The sequence below is a fragment of the Crinia signifera genome, chromosome 3, assembly GCF_055691185.1.
Source record: "Crinia signifera chromosome 3, ASM5569118v1, whole genome shotgun sequence".
In the NCBI taxonomy this organism is placed as follows: domain Eukaryota; kingdom Metazoa; phylum Chordata; class Amphibia; order Anura; family Myobatrachidae; genus Crinia; species Crinia signifera.
In genome coordinates this window covers 144,619,473-144,643,801 of record NC_139219.1, presented here as the reverse complement: position 1 = coordinate 144,643,801, position 24,329 = coordinate 144,619,473, and the positions used below count along the sequence as shown (strand labels likewise).

Here is a 24,329-nt window from a genome sequence, read left to right as displayed (position 1 = left end):
TGGACTAATTCTGAGACACCCCCTTTTTTTACTATTTAAATAAAAGCTATTTCATTTATTCCGAATGGACTGCATTGAAGCTTCCCTTAGTAAAGCGTCCAAGGTTGCCACTTTGGTTGAGCTCTGGAAAAGTTATATCTTAACTTTTCCCAACCTGACAAAATTATTGATTGCTAAATGATTTTCACGACCAATATCTAATGACCCACCAATTTAGTCAACACACTCTTTGGGCTTGAAGAGACGTGTCCTTCAAATATGCATTGGTAACATCAGTATACACCTTTCATATTTTTTGCTACAGATGGAGCAGCCATCAGCCAGCCTACCCCATCGCCAGATCTCATGTGCTGGTGCAGGCATCGGACAGGGAAGCGCCTCCCCATCAGCAAGGTGGCGGGGAGTGGCTTCCCTACCCATCTCCACGTAAGGGATACGGGCAGGGAGCAAGGGCAGGCTGGGGCAGAGCAGGCGGGTTTTCCAATAAAACTTTGAAAGAAAAAGAAAAGATGTAAATGCCTCATTCAGAGGTGAGCAGACATAGATGTGGCTGCATATTTTGGCAGCTGCCAGTCTGCAACATTAAGAAAATACCACTACAAAGCCTGTCCCTGCTTTACTTTTGTGTGTAGAAATATACAATGACATTGTCGGACGCTTTCAGCGTTACATTTGTTTTTATCAAATTCAAAAGTCACAGATTGCCCTATTGTTGGAGTTTTTCACAATTCCATGCAGGCCTGTAATTAGGGGTGCGCAAGTAACACCATCACACAGGACCCAGGGCAGCACAGTTGTTTCAGTACATGGCTAGCATGGAGCCGCAGCCAGAATCATTGCTGCAGAGCTGTCCAGAGCATCTTTTGGATGCATGCTGCATTCTGTGTAACCCATCAGACCATCCTCAGGACACTCCAAGCAGTGCTCCACTTCCCATTGCTGGAGCCCGCAAACCCCTACCCTCACCACACACACACACACACACACACACACACTATGCATGTGGTCCAGATAGGCCCTTACACCTTTCTATGGGGCTCACAAAAGTCTAGTGACAACAGAAAAAGTCTGAAGTTGTTTGGCAAATATTGTTTTACATGCATTGTGTGAGTTGTCAATATATCCCTATATTCTGTTCCAGCTAATCGATAAGTGCAAAGTGTAGTGTTGCAAGGCATACTATGGGGAGTGCAGACTGGGATCATAGGCACACACAGTCCCCTCCCTAGGCCATGTACTGGGATTGGTACGAAATCCCGGCGGTCGGAATCCCGGCATTCAAAATCCCAACACCGGAATTCCGACCGCCGAAATGCAGACAAGGGGGGGACGTGGATCGCCCCCACCCCCCTTGCGGGACGCTGCGCTCGCCACGCAGCGGGCCGGTTGCCTCGCTACACTCAGCACACTAATTTATTCTCCCTCTATGGGTGTCGTGGACACCCATAGAATGAGAAAGTGTCGGAATTTTGGCAGTCAAGATTTCGGCAGTCGGGATTCCGACGTTGGGATTTTGACCGCTGGGATTCTAACTGCATCCCCATGTACTGATAAAAATATGAATAATAATTAGTCACCTGCCTTTTCTAGCACTGTACAAGCACTTGCCTTATCCCTTAATTAAATAACAAACAATAACACTATAAATATATTGCTTCCTATATACACAACATTTACACAGACTGGAGTATGCATATAAATATTCTAGTGGAAATCAGATTTGAAATCCTCCCTGTATAAATTCTGTGTTTGCCGCATAACATAAGTGTTTACCTGTTCGTAAAAACTAGTAGGAACAAGCAAAATGAGAACAATCTGTTTCCATTGTCACCCAGGATGTTGTTACCTGTTTGTGCAGGGATTGGAAGGTGGCTGCCGGCTCTGGCACTCTGTTGCTGCTGTATGAGGTCCTCTGTGGTGCTCTCTGGAAGCATTTTTCTTGTATGGGTTTTTTTTTTTTTTTGTGTCCAGGGCTGACGTATGTCTATGGGAAAGATGCTCTTTCCTTGTCAGCAGCAGAGAGAGAGGTTACCTTGCACATCATGGTTTCATAGGGGCTGTAAAGGCTTTTTAAAGTGCTGGTGCGAACAACTTTGTTTCTATTTCAAAATACTTTGCCCTTCAGTGACACACATTGCAACTATTCTTAGCAACCTATCACAGCCAGGCCAGAAGGAGGGACCTAGTCAGGCTCATATTGTGCTTTGCCTGATACACAAACAGCCTCAACATGGAGAATTTATGTTGAGTTGCATTCTTTTTGTGATTAACTTAACAATATGAGCCCACAAAATCTCCATTACAAGCTTTAAAGCTTATGTAAAATCAAACCCTGCTATTTGGCTGTTACAGTTATAATGTGTGACTGAAGGTGATTGTATAACATGTAAGAATAAGAGAGAATAAAGTGTCCAAAACTGTGGAGCATTTAAAAGTTTTTTTTAGGGATAAAGGGTTAAAGGGTTTTTGCTTGGTTTACTGGATTAGGAACAATATTGTGATGTCATTTAGTAGATTTGTAATGAACAAATGTTGCTAATGTTCAGCTTGATGGCAACATTCAGCACCAATCGTATGACAAACAAAAATTATAATGTTGCAACAAGCAAAAACCAAAAGACTACTAGTAATATACGTAATTCAGTTACATTTTTTTGTCATCCCTGTCAAATTGTCAGTACTGTATATTATTATTATTATTATTATTAATAAAAAAATGTATTATTTGCTGCTTGGAAGTTCCACATCATGCATAATACTTAAGAAGGGCAGGGTGTTGATCATAAGGTTGACCACAGGAAGGTCGACAGTCCTTATGTCGACACACTGAAAAGGTCAACATGGCTTTAGGTCGACAGGGTCATTAAGTCGACACAAGCATTAGATCGACATTCAAAAGGTCAACATAGGTTTTTCACATGTTGTTTGTCCCGGATGTCGACACAATTGACATGGACACTGTTTATGTGAACCGCATCCCCTCACATGGGTCACTAGGCTCTCCATGCTTCTATTCTCCCTCCACACCCTAGTGGATGGTAGGGCATAAAATACCACCTGTCGGCACATGTCAGCTCAAAAATATTTATTCAAAACCCATGTCGACCTTTTGACTGTCGACCTTCCCAATGTCGACCTAATGATTGTGTCAACATAATGACCACGTCAACCTAAAGCCATGTATACCTTTTGAGTGTGTCGACCTAAGGCCTGTCGACCTTCATTGTTGCTCAGCAGTGCTATTTTAGAGCCTGATTGTAATCTGCCGAGGGGATGTGTAATGAAGACGCATCTCCTCGCATGTCTCCGCTGCGGGATAAATCATTCATTGGTCGGCAACCATCAAATGATTTCTCCTGTCAGTTTGTGTAACTAGCCGCGGCCATTCGCAGTGTCAGAGTTGGGGCCATTGGGGCAGGGGCCCTAATATGGATCACTATGATTAATCCAGAATCGGCCCCTTAGTATCTAACTTGTACCGAGTAACAATGGTAGGTACTAAAACACTGGAGCAATTCAACATTGCTCCAACGCAGAGGCAAGCTGATCTAAAAATCATCAGTCCCTGCATTCCCTAACACCACTACATTTGTAGCAATGATAATGAACACTGCTTAATCTGCTAGGGCACATGTGCGAATTTAGGATGAAGATTTTAAATTCCAGATCCGAATGGATCTTTTTTCACAAGCCAGACCTCCTTTTCATAGAATGTACATCATCTGCAGAATGGATGTGGCTGTGTATTGTAGTTATGATGTAATGTAGTAGCAAGTTTTTACTTTCCACTACAAGACACACCCCTGAGTAACAATAGATATGCCCATTATTGCAGATAGACACGCCCCTTGGGTGTAATGTGACACACCCCTTCAACTGGACGCTGAGCAGTACATTAGAATGTGAGCTGTAATCTCCCTGAAACTACTTTTCAAAAGTAGGCAAGTATGCTGTGGTTGTCAAGGGTAGGTGGATAGCAGGAGACCTGCTCTGGCTGCTGCAGCACTTCTCTTCTGCTGTGGTTGGTAAGGGAAGGTGGGATAGTTGGAGACCTTCTCTGGCTGCTGCAGCAGCTTTTGACCAGCTGTGGGTGGGAAGGGAAGGTGGGACAAGAATTGCATAAGCATAAACTTTTGCCCGCCGGACGGTTAGACAATAGTTATATGCAAAAGCAGAGAAAAGTAAGCAGGGCCTGATTAACCAAAAAGATGACTAGGTTACAGCCTGGCACACAGGACACAGGCACATTATATTGCACATGAATGAGAGCACTTCCTGGTGCTGCTGGAGTTTGGGCTGAGCAAGGTTTTGTGAGATCTAACATTGGAATTGCCGGCATCACCGAGGCAGGGATGCTGGTAAGAGGATACCAAAAAATGGGGGTTCAGAGGTCTGCGCTATACACTACATATATGGTTGCTGCGGAGTAAATGGGCATACTACAGGATACCTTGTGTTGTTCTAGTGTAAAGGGAAAGGTGGGTATACTCTGCGCAAAATCATATATTTCCAAATAAAGTAACAGGTCAGATGTTTTAATAAAAATTGTATTTATTTTTTGTTCGAAATATAATTAAATAAATTCCATTGAAGTGCATATAATTAATAAAAAGCTCATCAATGCTAGTTAAACAAAAGTAAAAATATGGGGAAAAAAATGCTAATACCAGTATACACACTGGGGATTGTATGTCAAACCTGACAAACAAACGCATAACATATATCTAAAATATAAGTTCGGTTTTAAATCCTCCTTTGGGATAAGTTCTTGTGTTAGATTTCCTTGGGGGATCTCTTTGGTTTCTTTATCCTCCATTAAAGGTGTTTTACCCTTCACCATAAAAGGTAAATCTAGGTGGTGTACCCCAACTCACGTTAAACGTGTCAAGATGATATATAAAAGTGTATCTTTTCCTAATGGTTTGTCAATCGTAAAAGGGGGGTGTACCACACTCACAGTTTCAATGACAATAGTACTCCTATAAAGGTATCTTTTTCCTGTACTCATAGGTGTTGAGAAAGTTGAAAGCAAAAAATACAAGGATTTGTGTCTACCATATGTGTGTTGACTTTTGAACCTGCTGTTCTTAAGCACTGCTGAGCATGCAGGACAGGATTAAGGACAACAAATTTACTGGTAGAATCTGCCCAATATTACTATGTTGGGCAGATACTACATTACTTATTACATTATGGATCACTGCCAGACATTTATTCTTAAAAATGCTTTAAATCTGGTCTTATCAATCGAACACTTAATTTAACAACAACAGTAGGAATTTATGTCAATAGTACAGGAAGACAAAACTGCATTAGTTGTATCCTTACCATCAAGGATTTAAATGTATTGCTTATATGTATTTACTACTTATCAACACTACTTTAAGGATAATACAAACTGTTTATCACCACTTAACAAATTGTCACCTTTACTTTTTCCTTCATCGTTGGCCTCGTATTTCACATTTCCAAAACAAAAGTAACCTATACTACTGCACTATATAACAGAGAGGGCCGCACTGTGTTTATCCAAAAAAATACATTTCTTGCCAAAGCCAGAGCTACTGAACCTAAATAAACACAGCAGCTCCACCACAGAAAGGCAGACCTCAGTATCAATAAAGACTACAATGTCAGTACATTCAGATGGCTAAGGTATATCTTTGTGGTTCTGGACATGTCAAACAAATGTTCAGACAAAACACTTGATTATTTTGTACACCTGTGAAGCGTCTTCTGCCAATTCTCCCACTGATGATAATCATCATAATAATAATAAGGTACTTGTTTCCTAGCACGGCCACACCGATTTCCATAGGGGTGGTCGTGTCGGAAAAATCGCGTCCATCGCATGCGATTTGGTCGCATGCGATGCGATCAACGCGACCAATTTAATTGAATCAAATGTGAGTAGGGTCCCTGGGACCCGATTTTACATTGGATTCAATGTAAAATATTACCTAGACCCCCAAATTTTACAACATAAAACCCCACCCCACGATAGACGCCAACCCGAAGCGTGGCAAGCGCAGCGAGCCCGCGAGGGGCGGCGGTGCGCGTCCTCCGACCTTTTCATTCCCCTACTATCCACGTCGGCGTGGAGTTGAGAATATATAGTGTGGCGAGCGAGCCACCGAGCCCGAAGTGTGGCGAGCGGACGTGTATAACTTCACAGGTATACGCGTCCCCTCCCGGGGCTCGCTGCGCTCGCCACGCTTCGGGCTCGGTGGATCGCTGCGCTCGCCACACTATATATTCTCAACTCCACACCGAAGTGGATAGTAGGGGAATGAAAAGGTCGGAGGACGCGCACCGCCGCCCCTCGCGGGCTCGCCACGCTTCGGGTTGGTGTCTATCGTGGGGTGACGACGGGGCCATATATAATGTGAAATGGGTCATATTGGCCCATTTCACATTTTTCACATTTTTTCCTATGTGAGATGGACTTAATCAAGTCCATCTCATCTTGTGCCATTATAATGGCACAAGACCGACGCGATGCTCCCGATTTCAATGTTAAAAAATATTTTAACATTGAAGCCTATGGCAAAATCGGGGGCATCGCGTCGGTCGCGTCGGGACCAATGTTAATGGTCCCGACCGACGCGATGCCCCCGATTTTTCCTTTGCCGGCAAAATGGACCTGATTTCAAAGGAAATCGGGTCCATCGCGGGATCGTGTACCTTAACTTAAAGGTACACGATCCCAACGATTGTGGCCGTGCTAGGAAACAAGTACCAATAATAATAATTCTATTTATATTGGGCTCTTTCTCCAACGGACTCAAGGCGCTTAGCAATTAGAATGAGCATAATACAGTACAGAAACAATGAAGTACTGAAAAAGCTTTTAATAAAATACAGAGAGTATGGAGGTACAATTAAGGAAATGCTTGAGTGAACAGGAAAGTCTTGAGTCTGAATTTGAAGGATTCTAGAGTGGGGACCTCTCGAACTGTTAGCGGGTTCTGCAGAGTTGAAACTGCACAGCTAAAACACAACTGCTAGAAGAATTAAGGAGAATTGCAGGCAGGGCCGGCAACAGAAACCTGGGGGCCCTGTACATTGATATTTCTGGGGGCCCCCCACGTAATCCAGTAGTGCAGCAGACCCATTGAAGTCCCTATAGGATTTACAGGCCGCACACAGCAAGCTATGAGTGCGGGCCCTGCCCTGCACAACCTGCAGGCAGCCCCACTGTACTCGCCACGAGTAGCCCACTCAACCACTCGCAGGCCGCAGCTGCAAGCTATGACCTGGGCTGGGTCATGGGCCCCTAGGATTGTAAAGCCCTTGGGCAACTGCCCATCAAGGCCATATGTAAAGACAGCCCTGTCTGGCTCTCTCTGCAGAGATGAGCTCCAGGCAGCTAATTGCCTCCTTCCCTCCTCACCTTAGTCACCTATACTTTCAAAGTCCAGATCCAGGGGGGCCCTGTCTGACTTCAGTTGGGGACTTGTCTTCTCCAACTGTCCCGTCATGCTGCTCCTCCATCTCCTGCTGTGACAAGAAGGCACTAGCAGGGCAGAAGGCAGCCATCGCACAGAGCCTGGAGCAGATTTGACAATGGGGCCGCCCATGTGTAGTAAGGTATGTGCGCAGTGCAACAGGAGACAGCCGACTCAGCCGCCATGCGCTGAGCACACGCTGAGCACGTGCTGAGCACACGTAGGAGGGAGCGCATTGATCCCTCCTACGTGTGCCTGCGAACCCCTCCCCCTTCCTGATCCCTCCTGTGTTCCCCTCTTTTTCCTAATTACAATCCCACCTGGTTTTGTGTTGGGCCACTACTACATTTTATATATTCATACTTATCCTGGGCCACTTTAAGTACCCAATCTGCCCCTAGATTTATGTATTGTCCATCTAAGCCACTTGTCCTTCCAACTATCAATGCCCCTTCTGTCCGTTTGGCCATCTATCCATACATGCTCCAATATGGTGCTCAGTTAGTCAATGCTCCCCCCCACTCCCACCACCATCCCCATCCATATGTCTTTGTGCATCCATCCTACCTGTCCTGTTAGTTTCTCTCATGCTCGATCCCCCTCCATATCTTTCCCCCTTCTCTTTCCCTTGCTCTTAGACAATGTCTCTCTCTCTCTCTCATGTTCTCTGTTGTTTCTCCCTTTTTTTTCTTGTTCCATCCTAGACGTTGTCTCTCACTAATGCTTGTACCCCTCTATCTCTCTCTCTTGCTCCTCCCACTCTCTCCCTGACACCCTCTATACCGGATTCCCTCTCCCAGCGCCTATTACCCCTTTCTCTCTTTCTCCTGGACACCTCTCTGTCTCTCTTATTCCTTTCTTATCCCTCTTTTTCCAGGAAACGCTCTCTTCCCTACACCCTATTTGTCACACAACTGTTGGGGGGGGGGCCCATAAAGATTTTGCTATGGGGTCCACAAAGTTCTAGTTACGCCCCTGCTTAAGCCTATGGGAATAGCTATAGTGAGTGAAGGGAGAGCCATTGTTACAAGCTCCAAAGGCTTAGGTAGGCCACATTTGGGGCCGGACTGAACTGCAAGAAGATCATAAAACTCACTACTAAGTTCCCCTAAATTATGTCAATTGTGGGGTACACTTAGTGACTTAATGAATAAAATATAAACACTAGGCACAATTAAACTATTGTATTTATCCAGATGATCACAGTAATGAATGTGTTATGTACAATATAACGGCAAGATCACATATCCAAGCAGGGCGTGCAAAAATCATTAATTGTTAATGTACCGATACTGTCTTAAACATGTGGTGAAATATGTCTAGCTAAAGTTCTCATAATGTAAGCCTTTGATAGGGGAGAAGAGGCATTGTCTCACCTGCCTTCTCAGGGGAACACCCAGCATTTTTATGGGGCGCTCATTAAATGCTGGCCGTTCCCCTGCTGCAACCCCCTAACCACCCACGGCCCTCCCTTCCCGGAATGAACGGCCCGGTAAGTGTGAAACTCGCCAAAGCCATGGCTCCTGTGGTTTGCGCATATGCATATTCGTGCATGCGCAAACTCCAAACATCGGGGACAGGGACCGATTCAGCCCATAACCTATGGGCCTGAATCGGTGTCATGGTGTGACATGGTACATAGACTGCTTATTTCCATATAGCATAAAAGTAGTTTATTGGTGAAAAAAATCTTACCTGTTGTAAATTGCATTATTCGCCTAAGGATGTAGGCTTCTGGATGCTGGTTGATAAATTCTTGATGACCCTACATAAATTGAGGTAGAGAAAACAAGAACCAAAATTACCTTTTTTTTTTATTTCAATTGGATTTTACAGGCTCCTTCTGACAATCTAAATTCATTATCTTGGGAATGACTCAGGTTTGCTGGCTAAGAAGCGGTCATTCGCTGTCTAGTGAACCCCTTGAAGCTGCCGATTGTTCGCCAAATTTCAAATGATTTCTCTCCCCTTTGGACATAAAAGTCAGTTTATAAAAGTCTGCCAGAGAGGTTGCGGGCTCTGATGTCATGTTAACCCACCACGGGCAGTCATCGGCCCACCTGCGTTCCCAGGGGAACACACAGAATTTTCATGGGGACGCCTATAAAACGCTGGGCATTCCCCTGCCTATCTTGTAGAAGTGTTTGCAAAATCCCAATGTCCTGCACATGTGCAGAGCGGTTCATGCATATGAGCATTTTTCCAACCATTGGGAAACTGCACAACTGTTTGTCTTTTTATTTGATTAATTGTATACTAAGCCGCTGAGACCGTTACCGGAGGCGGAGAAACGCGTTGGCTACCCAAAATTCTTTTTCCACCAGAAGGGAAACCATACAGATTAACTACCAGACCACCAATCCAAAGGTGACTCCAGATATAGTTGGAACAAGAAAGGTGATTCAGCACCATCCACTGGGAGACCGGAGGAATTACAGGTGGCAGCTGTAAGGTACCCCGAATACAAATTGTCTGGCCAGACATAAAAACCTGGACAGTTTAACTCAAATTTGATTTCAAGTTATTTCACTAATCCATAAACAAGACTGTTACTAAACCAGCCATTCTAATCAACTAATACACTAATATGACTGTGACCAATTCAAGGGAAGCAAAACATATATGTTTTTAAACCTGCATACTAATCAGACACGACCGGTTGTGCTAAAATATTTTATGTACCCCTTTTTATTAATTTTCATAATTGTTTCTTAAATCTGTGTATGTTTTATATGTTTTCATATTAGTACGTAAATAAATTGCATGTGCTATTTCCCCCTTTATTGCGCAGTTCTATTCTTTTCTTTTTCTCTGGTAATCAATTTGGGGCACTGAGCTACCCCTTATAGAACAGCAGCAATTAACGGGGTGTGATAGTTTCTGCTATACTAACTGTTTCAACGGATTAGTAGGGTCAACCCACTCACAGCGCAGGACTTAGCCAAAACTGTTTTTTGTTTGTTTATGTGATCAGTCCTAAATCAGGCACAGTGATACTAGATTCTCTCTCTGTGGGCGGGATGTATAAAATTACATCCCGGCCCCTTGCAGCGCTGATGTTAGCGCATATGTACTAACATATGTGACTGTCATCGCAAAGCGTTGATGGAGGCCGCCGCGATACCTGTGATGTGATGTACGGGGGTCTCCGTCACATTCCTGGTAGTGGCTGTCCCAGGCACCTCCTTTTTCCCCTGCAGCTGGAAGGGGGAGGAGAAGTTTGATGGAGGAAGGGACATGACTAGTTGAGTCAGCGTCTGCGGCAGGCGGCAATAGAAGCCCATAGGCTTCTATAGGGTATCGCCACCCAAAGGTGGCCATATCCTGGCTGGCAAAGACGGGGTGGCCGGGTCTTAGTACATTTGAAAATGCGGTAAAACCCTGAAAACTGGGTTTATACCGCATTTTCCCTTAGTATATCCTTCCCTCTCTCTCTTTCTATTAGTTCTGATCAGTATTAAGCAACTTCCTTTTAATAAATGGTTGAAAGGTGCAACCTAGGCTTGTTTAAAGTTTTTTTGTGAAGACTCTCGACTTTAATTCCAATAGGCTTTAGATCAGGCATGTCCAACCTGTGGCCCTCCAACTGTTGCGAAACTACACGTCCCAGCATGCTTTGCCATATTTTTACCATTACCTAATAGCAAGGCATTCTGGGATGTGTAGTTTCACAACAGCTGGAGGAACACAGGTTGGATATACCTGCTTTAGATGTATATAGCCTTTTACAACAGCGTGCTCCTAACAGCCATCCTTATTACACCTCCCTATGGTGCCTGGATGTGTTAATGCTGAGAAATCAAGTGTCACTGTCTGGTTGTCTCCCAGCCATGCTACACAGCTACAACTGTCTTCAGCATCAGGCTGCCAGGTAACTGCTTGTCTAGAGTTCATCAACAGGAGTGCAGGATGGCAGGTGCTTCCACATCTCTAAAGTGCCATCCACACCTGTGGCCATCCACTGCAGTCAGAGGTCTTGGGGGGAGATTTTCTAAACTAAAAGTGCGGTAAAAACCCTGTTATTAGGGTTTTTACCTCATTTTGGGATGCTCTAAACATCCCCGCCGGGTTACCGCGACGTGGGGCATTGTCAGCAAAAGCTGTCAATGCCCCATAGAAGCCTATGGACTTCTACCCCGACCCACCGCCGCCTTGCACCGACCCCCGCTGCCCTGCACTGACCCCCCCTCACCTGTGTCCTGGCAGCACAGAGCTGTGCTGCCCGGACCTGTGACCTCCTCAGGAGGAGGAGAGCCAGCCCCCCGCCGCAGCAGCAGCACCAGCGCCGGGTAAGGGAGGGAGGGGGGAGCCGCCGGGAACCGCTGACTCACCGCAAGAGCTGACTCTTAACGCAAGAGCTGTCCTTGTTAGAGCATATGCGATAATTATGTAGGCGATGGGCGGCGGAGCTGGGCTGCGGATGTTAGAACATCCCGCCCTTGGTCATTTCAGCCAACTGGAGGGCTCAGGAGTGTTTGCTGTAAGGAGAGAAAGTAATGTTAGCCTGGGGGATGGCTAGATCAGACTATTATATTTCATCCCCCAGCTAAGAAGGTGTACTCTGTTTTCTTTCTTCCGAATGTTATCTCCACCTCTCCCTACTCCTTTATTTATTCTGTATCCACATTCCACGCTCAAGATTCCAGCATGTGCCATTCTTGGGAGATCAGCTATGAAGGGTTTCTAGAAAATTAATTCCTTGCCCTCCCCATAAGTAAATTCTCTTATATTGAGTTACAAATAACGTAATAATGTAACATATTGTAACATGTTATTAATAGTAATAGAAAAGAAGAAAGATAGCTGCACTTAGAGGAAATAAAACTGATTAACACACAGCATGCACATAAGACCTTTATAGCTTGAATTTATTACATGATAGTATTCAATAAAAAATTAATTCATATAGAGTTTTAGAAAAATGGAAAAAACATTAAAACAGTTCATGTTAATGGATACTGGGACCCCCCCAGCGAAATGCGTCAGCCCAGGCACAGATACCCCAACGTTTTCTTCCCACCATTGGATTACAAATCAGGGTTCCTGAACCAGGACTTTTACCAATTACCAGGAGCAGCCATTCACTCCTAAAGGACAAACAGCCGTTGGTACCACTCCAGAGGGTTCTCTGTTCATTTGCAATTCAGCGCAGGACTCCTTCCCTACAATCGTGAGTGGTTTGAAAAAACTATCCAATCCATTGGTATATGACACTCCATGTATTTGGAACAGGATCCTAAAGAGGAACTAACAGGGGTGCATAAACCATCCTATCCCAGTATCCATTAACATGAACTGTTTTAATGTTTTTTCAATTTTTTCTACAACTCTATTTTTATACATTTCTTTATTGAATACTATCATGTAATAAATTCAACCTATAAATGCTGTATGTTAATCAGTTTTATTTCCTCTAAGCGCAGCTATCTTTCTACTTTTCCATTTTTTTTCAATATAGTGGAGTGACGACCCCTCTTCCATAGCTGCTGCTTATTTTGAGTAAAGAGCCTAAGGTAGCGTCTATATAACTGTCCTAGAGACAGCACAAAACTCCTTATTACTATTAAACCCTAGCCATGGATCAAATAACCAGCTCCACTATTATTACATTAATACAGCATTTATGTGGTGATTCTGAGGTGGATGCAGTGGGGATCATTTGTGCAACTTTTATCACATTTGCATCTGCTAAATACAAAGATACCGTAAGCCTTTCATTGGTGTACATCCCACTTACATTTTAATATGCTACAATAATCCCACTTGGTGCACAACCATCAGATGCACCATATAAACTTGAGTAGATGCAAAATCCAAGTGGACTAAAGGACCTGTGATGTCATAACCATGTGATCTGTGAAAGCAAGTGGAGGGTTAAGGTATGTGGGATAGCAGTTTATTTTTCCACGTGGATAGCTACTGGGAACAGTAACCTGTGGTGACCAAAGTGAGCCACCTTACTCGAAGCATGATGAGCGAATTGAGCTTGCAAGAGTATATTTTGGGTACCATTTGTGAACTTGAGTCGACCTTGCACCTCCCTCTGCCATTGCGGGTCACATGGCTGTGACATCAGAGGTCCTTAACCTACTTGAATTTAAACTCAATCTAGAAACCTGCCCCAGCCCAACTATAGATGCAGAATCTCAGGCAGTGTGTGACTTCCAGTGCAGGTGTTTAAGCAGCTGAATTCACAAATATTTCTGTAACATGTCCACAGCAATCCTATAACATAACCATAAGATGGTGTATCTCCATAACGCTGAATATCGACCCTTCACTTACTTCTCAAGTATGTCCAGGGCCCGTGTAAGGCTTCTCAGCACCCTAGGCAAAACTTCAACCTACTCCACCCCTCCACCCCCCCCCCCCCCCAAATAAAATAAATCATGTGGTCCTCCCAGCCCGCTCGGGAAGGTGGGCAAGTCCCCTGCTTTCCCTGGATGCACTCTGCACCCTCCCACAGCAGAGTACAAGGAGGAGGTGGCAGCAAACTAGGGAAGTATGTCTCAAAGGAAAGTAAGGAAGTGAGGTCTTAGAAGTTCCACAGCCATCACCTGCATTAAGTACAACAAGGTTGTATTTTTTATTTTTATTTTCACCTTGATAAAGCAGTCAGTAGGCACTGCGAAACGCGTTGGTGACCATCCCATCTTGGACCCCAATCACCCAGGGACACTATCTTTTGCTGCCAAAGGACTGTTCCTACCTGCCCAATCACCTGATCGGACGTTTACCACCTTGGAAGTCTCAAGCCACATCAACATCTGTTGGACACCTGACCACTCGCAGTAGTGGGACTCCTGATAGGCTAATTCCATCGATGCCATCAGTTGAAGTCCTTGACAACAGCTTTAGGAAACCACCCAGTGGCAAATAAGGACTCTCCACTTCTCTCCAGGATCAGAGCAGGTTTTAATACCACTTGCATACTGGTGATTATAATTATTGGGTCCACCAATACGTCTATATCCACTTTTGCACATGCCAATGGTTCATGTTTTAATATATATATTTTATGTGTTTTTATTATTATTGTGTATAATAAATTTTTCATTGTAAGTACAGCGCTGCTTTACTTTTTCTTATTGTTTTTTCCTGTGTATCTGGGAGCTGACTACTCCCCAAAGCAGCTGCTGTTTTGATTAAACTACTCTTGAAAGGCGCTCCATACCAACCCAGGTTGGTCCCTTTGCTTGTATTTTTTGATTTGCAGACTTGATGGCGCCCCCACAGATCCGGGCGCCCTAGGCAGCTGCCTAAAGCTGCCTAATGGTAGAGCCGGCCCTGGGTATGTCCAATGCATGTCAGCAAGTGTGCTTCCTCATTAGGATGGCCAATCCCAGGATCAGCTGTCCCTGACCCCGGTGTGTGGCTCTGCCCAGCGTGACACGGTGCAGCCACACCAACACACCCGTTCCTGGCTGCACCTCTGTCCATGTAAGTAAATATGCAGGGCGGGGAAATTTGGAGGGGCGGGGCTTTTTTTAATTCGGGAATCCCAGGATCGAGTAGTTTTCAGTCCTGAATTGAAAAAATGACCCTGAATTTGGCATCCCTAATCCTAATTGGTCCTGAACTCTGTATGCTCACACTGTGGGACACATGGGATTGTCATTCATCAACAGGCAAGCATTTGGAAACCCTTCTCTACAAATTACAGTATCCATTTGCCTCTGATTCTACATGTAAAGTTTTATTCAGCTCTAGCTTGGCATCTTCAGATTTTGCAAGCTCCATACTTGCAATTTATCAGCCAAATAGTGCCACCTTGTGGAATATATACACACATATATATATATATATATATATATATATATATATATATATATATATATATATATATATATATATATATATATATATATATATATATAAAAAAAGCAAGATTTTGGGGGGTCCAGCACTCCTCTTTGTAATCCACTGGCCTCGGTGCCTTCCACAAAGCAATGTAGAGACAATGTACCAAAGTACTAGGGCGGCACTCGAAGGGCTTTCAACAAGTCACAAAAAACTGCAGACTACACCGGCAGTTGGTGCTGACGTTTCGATAATTTAATATCGTTATCAAAGGTATCTTTGATAACGATATTAAATTATCGAAACGTCAGCACCAACTGCCGGTATAGTCTGCAGTTTTTTGTGACTTGTTGAAAGCCCTTCGAGTGCCGCCCTAGTACTTTGGTACATTGTCTCTCTCTCTCTCTCTCTCTCTCTCTCTCTCTCTCTCTCTCTCTCTCTCTCTCTCTCTCTCTCTCTCTCTCTCTCTCTCTCTCTCTATCTATCTATCTATATATATATATATATATATATATATATATATGCCTCATAGAAATCCATAAATGGCCAGTAGCACCCCCAGCGCATTTTAAACAACAATTTGCAGGCAACCTGTGGATCTATAGTAGAAATGAATGTAGCATGTTTGAAAGGGATGCAGTTACAATCCCGGCGGTCGGGATCCCGGCGTTCAGAATCCCGACGCCGGAATCCCGACCGCCAAAATGCCGACACTTTCTCCCTCCGTGGGTGTCCACGACACCCCTGAAGGGAGAATAAATTAGTGTGCCGAGCGTAGCGAGGCACCGGGCCCGCTGCGTGGTGAGCGCAGCGAGCCCGCAAGGGGGGGAGATCCACGTCCCCCCCTTGTCGGCATTTCGGCTGTCGGGATTCCGGCGTCGGGATTCTGAACGCCGGGATCCCGACCGCCGGGATTCAATACTGAATCCGTTTGAAAATGTGACAGTTACAGTAGCAATGACTTCATTTGTGCACCAGCTAGGTGATTTGGAAAACGTAGACTGTTGGTAGATCTCAAGGAGCAGTTTGGCCACCTCTGTAAGGAGATAATAAATAGAATCATTCTATCGTCAATAGAATTCCCATATTTGTAAATTTATCCTATAGAGATGGGTTGAAACAATGACCATTCGGCTGAGATAATAAGCCTCCCAGGGGTCAGTTTGAATTCTTATGCACCTTGGGCATGGTGGAAAGCATTGTTTAAATTTTCTATCTGCTCCTACCTCCAATCTCTGTCTTTACCGCTCCTTCTGTCCATATCCTAGGGGTGGCCATCGACCATCGATCATTCAAAATCATCGATGGTTCATGGCCGATGAGGAATACTTTTGCCATCCATGGGGGAGAACCAGATGGTTGCCCTCCATCGATAGATTAGCAAAACAATGTTTTGCTTTTTTTTTCAAAGTGCCGGGACACGGAGCATAGCTCCGCCCCCGGCACCCACAGGCCAATCAATCAAATACAATGGATGACCATGGATATGTAAAAATATCGATGGTCATCCATTGCATAGTTAAGCACTATTGATGGCCAGTTGCAGAATTGCCATCGATGGCCATCCCTACAATATCCAGGAAGTTTGAAACATATAATTTTGGTTTCACTTTCTGTTAAGGAATACTTTGGTCTGCCAAGTGGCCTCTTGTGGTCACTGGCGGTACTTCACCTCATAAAAGGTGAGGCGGATTTAAGGCCCCCATTCACTTATCAGCTTTGGGCCAATTTTGCCGGATTCCGACGGACTCGGGCTCGTTGCCAAGGAGGAATACATGCTGGTTGTCAAGGGAGACTGAATTGCTTGTTCCCAAGGTGGAGTAAATTGCTCGTCAAGGGGGAGTGAAATGCTGCCGCACTTTGTAAGTGACACCGCCGCCAGCCACATGCAATGCAAAGCTATGACAGCCAGGCAGTGAGTGCTGGGCTATACAGCTGTATACTTAAAGCAGGTCTGTGGGTATTTTGAAGCTCCCCACTGGACAACGAGCCAATAGGAGGGCATGGCCCGGCAGCCATTCAGGAGCCACCACTGCCGCTCCTGATTGGCTGCTGGACCGTGAACTCCCATTGGCTCATGGTCCAGCAGGAGCTTTCAAAATAGCCATGGACCTGCTTTGTGCACACACCTGGGCAGCACACAGCTCTCCACCCTGCTGTCACAGCTTTACATTGTGTGGTGGTTGTCTAACTTACAAGAAGAGGACGGTGCTCTAGGAAACGGTTCTGCAGAACAGATAGCACATTAGGTATCGATTCTGCAGAACCTGCGCGAACCTGTGCGAGCTGGTTAAATCCCACCCAGGGCCGGTGCAAGCCTCCCCCCGCCCCAGGCAACCCCCCCCCCCCCACCCGGGGGGGGGGGATTTCAGCGGGCAGTACACGCGCTCCGGTGGGGTGGATGGGGAAATGCGGACGACACTGCGCCACGGGGGGGGGAGGTGTGCCTTCGATACTGTGGCGGGCGCCCGCAAGGGGGGTTTCAGCATTGATTCATGGGTGGGATGGGGGGGAGAGGGAAGCGCACTGTCTCACCCGCTCCCCGCTCCCTGCGTGCTTTCTATGGTACCTCTACGGTACCTCTCCTCGGCAGCTCAGTACCGCCCTCCAGTGGCCGGCGCCCTAGGCAAATGCCTAGACCTGCCTAGTGGTGGCGCCGGCCCTGATCCCACCACTGCACAACACACAGTTTGGGAACCGCTGGACTAGTGCAAGGGGCCTTTAGTTTCTGCTGGAGTAAGATTAGATAAAGATTTAATGCATCCACTATGCGAACAAGTGATTTGATTAGATAGTAGATCAAAATTTGATTTAGGTACAAATGTTTTAAGCGACGCAGGTATATCAATATTAGAGAAGTCCTTTGGGTCTAATTAATAGTATCATTTATATTTTAGATGTCTATGTACAGTAGTTTGAACATTTCTGTCTTCCAAAGAAAAGGTCAAACCTAGCTGTAACCATTGGCCACCTCCTCTGGTGTACCCACATTTTGGGTGATATACTTTGTTCAAGTATGTGCCTATAGATAGTGATTTATATTTGTCACCTCTGTATGGTTTTTCATCAGAATTACTTGCTGAGTTGCCAGAATCTTTGGAAGACTCAAAGCGGGGGTTGCTGCAAATCGGCCTCCTCATGCTATTCTGTTGCACTGTACCCTCAGTGCCATCTGTAAGCCAACCATACACATTATGTGTTTCATAGTCAGTGGCGACTTTTGCTAGTTTTTCTCATTTATACTTAATTAGATGAATATTATAGGTTTCAACCTGCTCAGTCAGTTTACCTCAGCCTTTCACATGCTTTTTTCCTCAGCTAGCTGTTTCAAATTCTTAAATCCTGACTTTGGTTATATTTAGTTTCCTGGTTGATTTCAACAAATGGAGTTGGAGATTTGATCAGTATTAATGGTGTTCTCCAGTGGGGTAGCTATAGAGGATGCAGGGGGTGTTGCTGCATCTGTAGTAGCAGCGCCGGCAGTGCACGGCTGACAGATATGGCACCAGTGGAGGATTCAGGGGGGGCACCCGGGAACGTGCCCCCTGTCATTTTGCAGCTGAGGACCAGGGCTTTCCAACGAGCCCAGCCCTGTGTCTCTAGCCCCCCGGGAACCGGAGATATCGCCTGGCAAACCTGTAACGTTTTTTCCCCATAGGATAATATGGGATGCTGTCATTTGGTCTACTGCATTATGGTAGAAAGTCATTAGGTCGAATCCATTAGGTCGACATGCTAAAAGGTCGACATGACTCTAGGTTGACATGGGAAAAGGTCGACATGATTCTAGTTCGAAAGGTCATTAGTTCGACAGGTCATTAGTTCGACAAGGTCATTAGTTTGACATTGTCTATGTCGACATTCACAAGGTCGACATGGAGTTTTTCACTGTTTTTTGAGCCAACATGTGCCGACAGGCGGTATTTCATGCCCTACCATCCACTAGGGCATGGTGGGAGAATAAAATAGTGTGCCGAGCGTAGCGAGGCACCGTGCCCGACGCATAGCGAGCGCAGCGAGCGATGCGAGGGGATGCAGTGCACTTTAAACTGTGTCCATGTCGACTGTGTTGACATTCAGGTAAAAAAACAGTGAAAAACCCCATGTCGACCTTGTGAATGTCGACATAGACAATGTCGAACTAATGACCTTGTCGAACTAATGACCTGTCGAACTAATGACCTTTCGACCAAGAATCATGTCGACCTTTTCCCATGTCGACCTAGAATCATGTCGACCTTTTAGCATGTCGACCTAATGGATTCGACCTAATGACTTTCTACCATAATGCAATAGACCAAATGATCCCAACCCGATAATATGGGACCCGTCAATTCCGACCCCCACCCGGTTCCGATGGCTGCCAGTTCCCGCCCTGGCATCACAGAAGCTTGTGGTTGATTTCATTCAATTTCAAATCGCTGGGCCTTCAATATGATACCAGGCGGGTCCAAATCGGTCAATCGGTTCCTGAGATATTGCGTGTAAACCGATTTTTTTTATTTTTGAAATGTAATTTCATGGCTGTTCATGTTCTTTGAGGGCAGATTACTCTGGAACCAAACGTTCCAGTTTCACTTAACCAAAATCATTCAAAGCCCACTCAAAAGTTCTTCAATATAATACTTGTCTCATGTAAATGGGTCATTTGGTTCCGAAGATATAGCCGGTTAAATAAGAAAACTGGTTAAAGGGGGGAGGGGTGGTTTTCTCTCCCCCTCACACCAGAAAATGCAGGGACTAGGCTGGTGTAAAAGGGGCCAACCTGGGAATGCATTTTCTGGTGTGAAAGGGGTATTATTTCAAATAGCCGGGATCTGCAGTGCTCTGAATACAGCCAATCTCTGCCACTGTCAGTGGCTATCACTTCTGCCTGGCGGCGGCTGTCCCCCATTTACCACGAGCATGTATTCCCCCTTGGCAATGAGCATGTAATCCCACATGGCAACGAGCATGGAACCCCTGGCAATGAGCATGGAACCCTTGGCAATGAGCATGTAGAGAAGCAGCACTTATGTAGCATAATTTTTAATAGGCATTATGGTGTTTGGCATAACACATAATGGACATAATGGCGTGTAACTTAACGTGTAATGGACCTTATGGTGTAAATGTTTAATGCGAGCCTTTGGCGGACAATGTCCCTGTTTATGAATAGTATTGTGAATTTTGGCTTAATCCGTGTGGCATTATGTGAATTTTGGCTCAATCCATGTGGCATTATGGGAATTTTGGCTCAATCCGTGTGGCATTATGTGAATTTTTTCCCAATCCGTGTGGCATTATGTGAATTTTGTCTCAATCCGTGTGGCATTATGTGAATTTTGGCTCAATCCATGTGGCATTATGTGAATTTTGGCTCAATCCGTATGGCATTTTATGCATTTGGCTCAATCCGTGTGGCATTATGTGAATTTTGACACAATCCATTTGGCATTATGTGAATTTTGGCTCAATCCGTGTGTATTATTATGTAAATTTTGGCTCAATCCATGTGGCATTATGTGAATTTTGACACAATCCATGTGGCATTATTTGAATTTTGGCTCAATCCACGTGGCATTATGTCAATTTTGGCTCATTCCATTGGCATCATGTGTAAGGGGCAAGTATAATGGGGTCTAGTATTTTGTTGCATAATGTGTAGAAGTTGTATATGGTGTTGACACGCCCCCTGTTGAGTGGCCACACACCCTTTTCCGGAGCGCGGTGGGCCTGCGTACTTTAAATGCCAGGGCCTATTTTTTATTCCATTCCCACCCTCTCCTGCCGCTCTCTTAGCATGTACACTGGCACCACTAACACTGCCCCTCCCCCACCCAAACCCTTTTTTATCATGGTACCCCCCCTGTCATTTTATCCTGGATCCGCCCCTGTGTGGCACTGTGCAAACAAAATCAGTCCACGTCAGACACACACTGCTATACTTCTGGACTCTCTATAACAAGTGGAAACACATTGAGGGTGACTCTACCTCCCTCCCAGTAACTAAATAGCTAGGCCACAAACCCGACCTGTGGCAGCAGTAATTAAAAATAAAATGCTGCCAGGCTCTATAACAGCTGCATTCCCGGCATTTAGGTATTTCATAAAAATAAACTATTAAGACTAGGGAAAAAGCACTCACCAAAAAAGTTCAAAAGTGAAGGCTCATTTAACCCCTTCAGTGGTGTTTTTTTTTTTTTAGGGAGCACCCCCACCGGGTGCATTTTTTATGGGGAGCGCTCCCTAAAAAAAAAAAAAACACACTACTGCCTCCCCGGGTCTGGGCAGTGCCGCTGAACTATCAATCAGCCGCTGCCCGGCCCTGTGCCCTGGCGCCCCGGCCCTGCCCCCGGCAGCTGGCTTGTCATAAGCCTGCGCTGGAGACTTGAATACCAAAGGGGTAAGGCGCCGACCAGAAGACTTCAGTGTATGCCATGGACCAGAGAGGAAATCAAGTGTCAAGACTGCAGAAGCCACACCCAACGCGTTTCGTCACCAATATGGACTTTCTGAGGAAGGAAAAAATGGAATATATAAATATTTTCACACAATACCCCATAATGACAACATGAAAGATTAATCAAAGGTAATTTATTTAAGTTTCTACATAAAGGAGTCAGATCCGTGGTCCTCTGCTTGAGAAACCCTAATTTATGAGCTGCTACTATCTATTATGCCATTTTCAGCCATATGGGAGTCATACCTTAGTCATTTAAAATGTTTGTTTCCCATGCTTTTACAGTTATTCGAAAAATCTGGCGATGCCCCATAGAAGCCTGTGGGCTTCTAACGCGACTCCCCCGCCGCCCTGCTCTTAACGCAAGAGCTGTCCTTTGCCATAATTATCGCATATGTTACAGCATATGCGATAATTATGTATGCGCCGGTAGCCGGCGATAGGGGGTGGTAATGGGGCGCGGATGTTAGAGCTCCCCCCCCCCCCCCTGGTCTTTATGGTTATAAATTAATGTCTGTTTGTTAAACTATTGGTTTGGGAAACTTAGCATTGTTTTTGTGTTCTAGGAATATTTTAGCCATCTAAAGCCGATTACAGTCCCCAGCTCCTTCTAACATTCTCTGCATTGTTTTGATATTAAAAGCTGTTCAATAATTACTAGGCATTTTTAGGCTGCATCACCGAAAACAGGTTATGTCAACAGTATAAATAATTAAAATTTAACCCCTTACGCTGATAAGCAGTACATACACACAATGTATACAATGTTTATAGAGATAATACAGTATACCATTTTGAAAATGAGACAAACGGGGGGAAATTTACTAAGGGAAATACAACTAAAATAGATGTATTCGTATAAATAAATATGCCTATTTTCTTTAGGACCAGTGGACAGAGGATACCTACAGTACCTACATGTCAAAGTAGGTAAATATCAGTATGTATGGGCTCAGTATGTAATAAAGTTGTACTTAAATGGTGTGTGCGTTTGTATTTCACTGCTGTACTATTGTGGCCCTTTAATGCGAAGCATGCTGTGACTTGTGGTTCTCCAAGTCCCTGCATGCAGTGGAGGCTTGCTGGGACTTGTAGTTCCACAACAATACACAATGGGAAAAATTGACTAAGAATACAAATACGGTTAGTCGTTAGATTTGTATTGAGTCTTATTGAGCCGTATTCATATTCATATTTGGCAGCCAGATCAGTCAGATCCGTGCAGGCTGCAGTGTAAAAAATTTTTACATAAATAATAATAAAAAAAAGGCGTGGGGTCCACCCTCCCCACGGCCGTAACCAGCCCCAGGCTGAAAGAGACAGTCCTGGTATTAAAAAACAGTGAACAATAGAAATAGGGGTTCCCTGTATTTTTTAAAACCAGCACCAGGCTCAAGGGCCGGTCCTTGTTCCCAAAATACCAAGGATAAAAGGAGTAGGGGTCTCCTATATTTCAAGAACCAGCACCAGCCCCAACCAGCCAGCAGGGTAATGCGCTTTTTATGCAAGTCCTCCCGGCCAAAGCAATACCCCCTGACCAGTCAGGCTGACTGGTCAGGGGGTATTGCTTTGGCCACGGGGACTTGTATAAAAATTAATAGTCACAATTTATACCAGGGCAGGTGGACAGGCGGATGGATCAGGGGAACGGCCAGAGTTTTATGGGCGTCCCCATGAAAAATCTGGGCGTTCCGATGGGGTCACGGATGGGCCAATGCCTGCCAGGGGGCAGATGTCACACAACATCAGCACCCGCCCCCTCTCCGGCAGACACCATAGGAAATAAAAGTCAGTCTGGACTGAGATTTATTTCAAAACCATCAAATGATTTTTCTCCCCTACCGCCACATGTGAGGAGATGCATGTGACCAAGGGGACTAAACAACAGGGCGTGTGGGCGCTTTCATCCTGACCTCCCAAAATTTCATTGTATCCTTCTTCCAATTTCTGCGTTATCATCCTGGACTGCAAATGGGTTAGATGTATGAAACAGTGATAAGGGATGAGAAGTGTCTTGTTCTTTACCACCGGCCAATCAGCTCCTAACTGTCCCTTTTTAAACCCAACCTGTTACTTAACAGTCAGGAGCTGATTGGCCGGTGATAAAGTACTTATCACTGCTTCATACATCTACCCCAATGTCTCTTACGCTCCTACTACCTCCCATCACCTTTTCCCTCTAGAATGTAAGCTCTCACAGGCAGTGCCCTCTACCCAGAGGCAGATTGGTCACAGACCTTACAGGGAAGATTCTCAGGAGTCCATCATTCCTGTGAGGCCGCCTGTCAGCAAGTGAGTTTTTTAGGGGATATTGGTACTTAATTGTTTGTCTGCTTGATGGAGGGTTTGGGGGTATGTGGTCAGTCTCAGTGGTGGGAGATGGGGTACTTTTTGATATGTGGAGGTTTTGTTTTTTTTCACAGCAATTTGATTTTCTTGGGGCCACTAGACCACCAAGCATATGGAAACAATCGGCTTCCACACAGGTGTTGTGATGTATTAATCATGTATATTGTGGTTTTGGTTCCACCTACATTTAATCTGGTGTGACCCATGTGTCGCCAGTTCTAGAAACGTTTCTAGGGTCACTCTTAGTTCTCAATCTGCTCCTGCCTCTACCTAATGCCCCACATTATCCT

General features: G+C 45.0%; 1 protein-coding gene across 2 annotated transcripts in view; it reads right to left on the bottom strand.

Annotated features, from left to right (window-relative positions):
• The window catches only part of SLC2A12 (solute carrier family 2 member 12), a 278,913-nt gene that overhangs the window by 116,432 nt on the left and 138,152 nt on the right, over positions 1-24,329 (bottom strand). Inside the window, exon 3 of one of the 2 annotated variants that reach the window (XM_083176657.1) lies at positions 9,144-9,213. In XM_083176657.1, coding sequence (XP_083032783.1) covers positions 9,144-9,159 — 16 coding nt within the window. In that variant the 5' untranslated portion in view covers positions 9,160-9,213. Of the gene's footprint in view, positions 1-1,846; positions 2,091-9,143; positions 9,214-24,329 lie in introns of those variants that run through there. The other variant, XM_083176656.1, reaches the window with a different exon arrangement.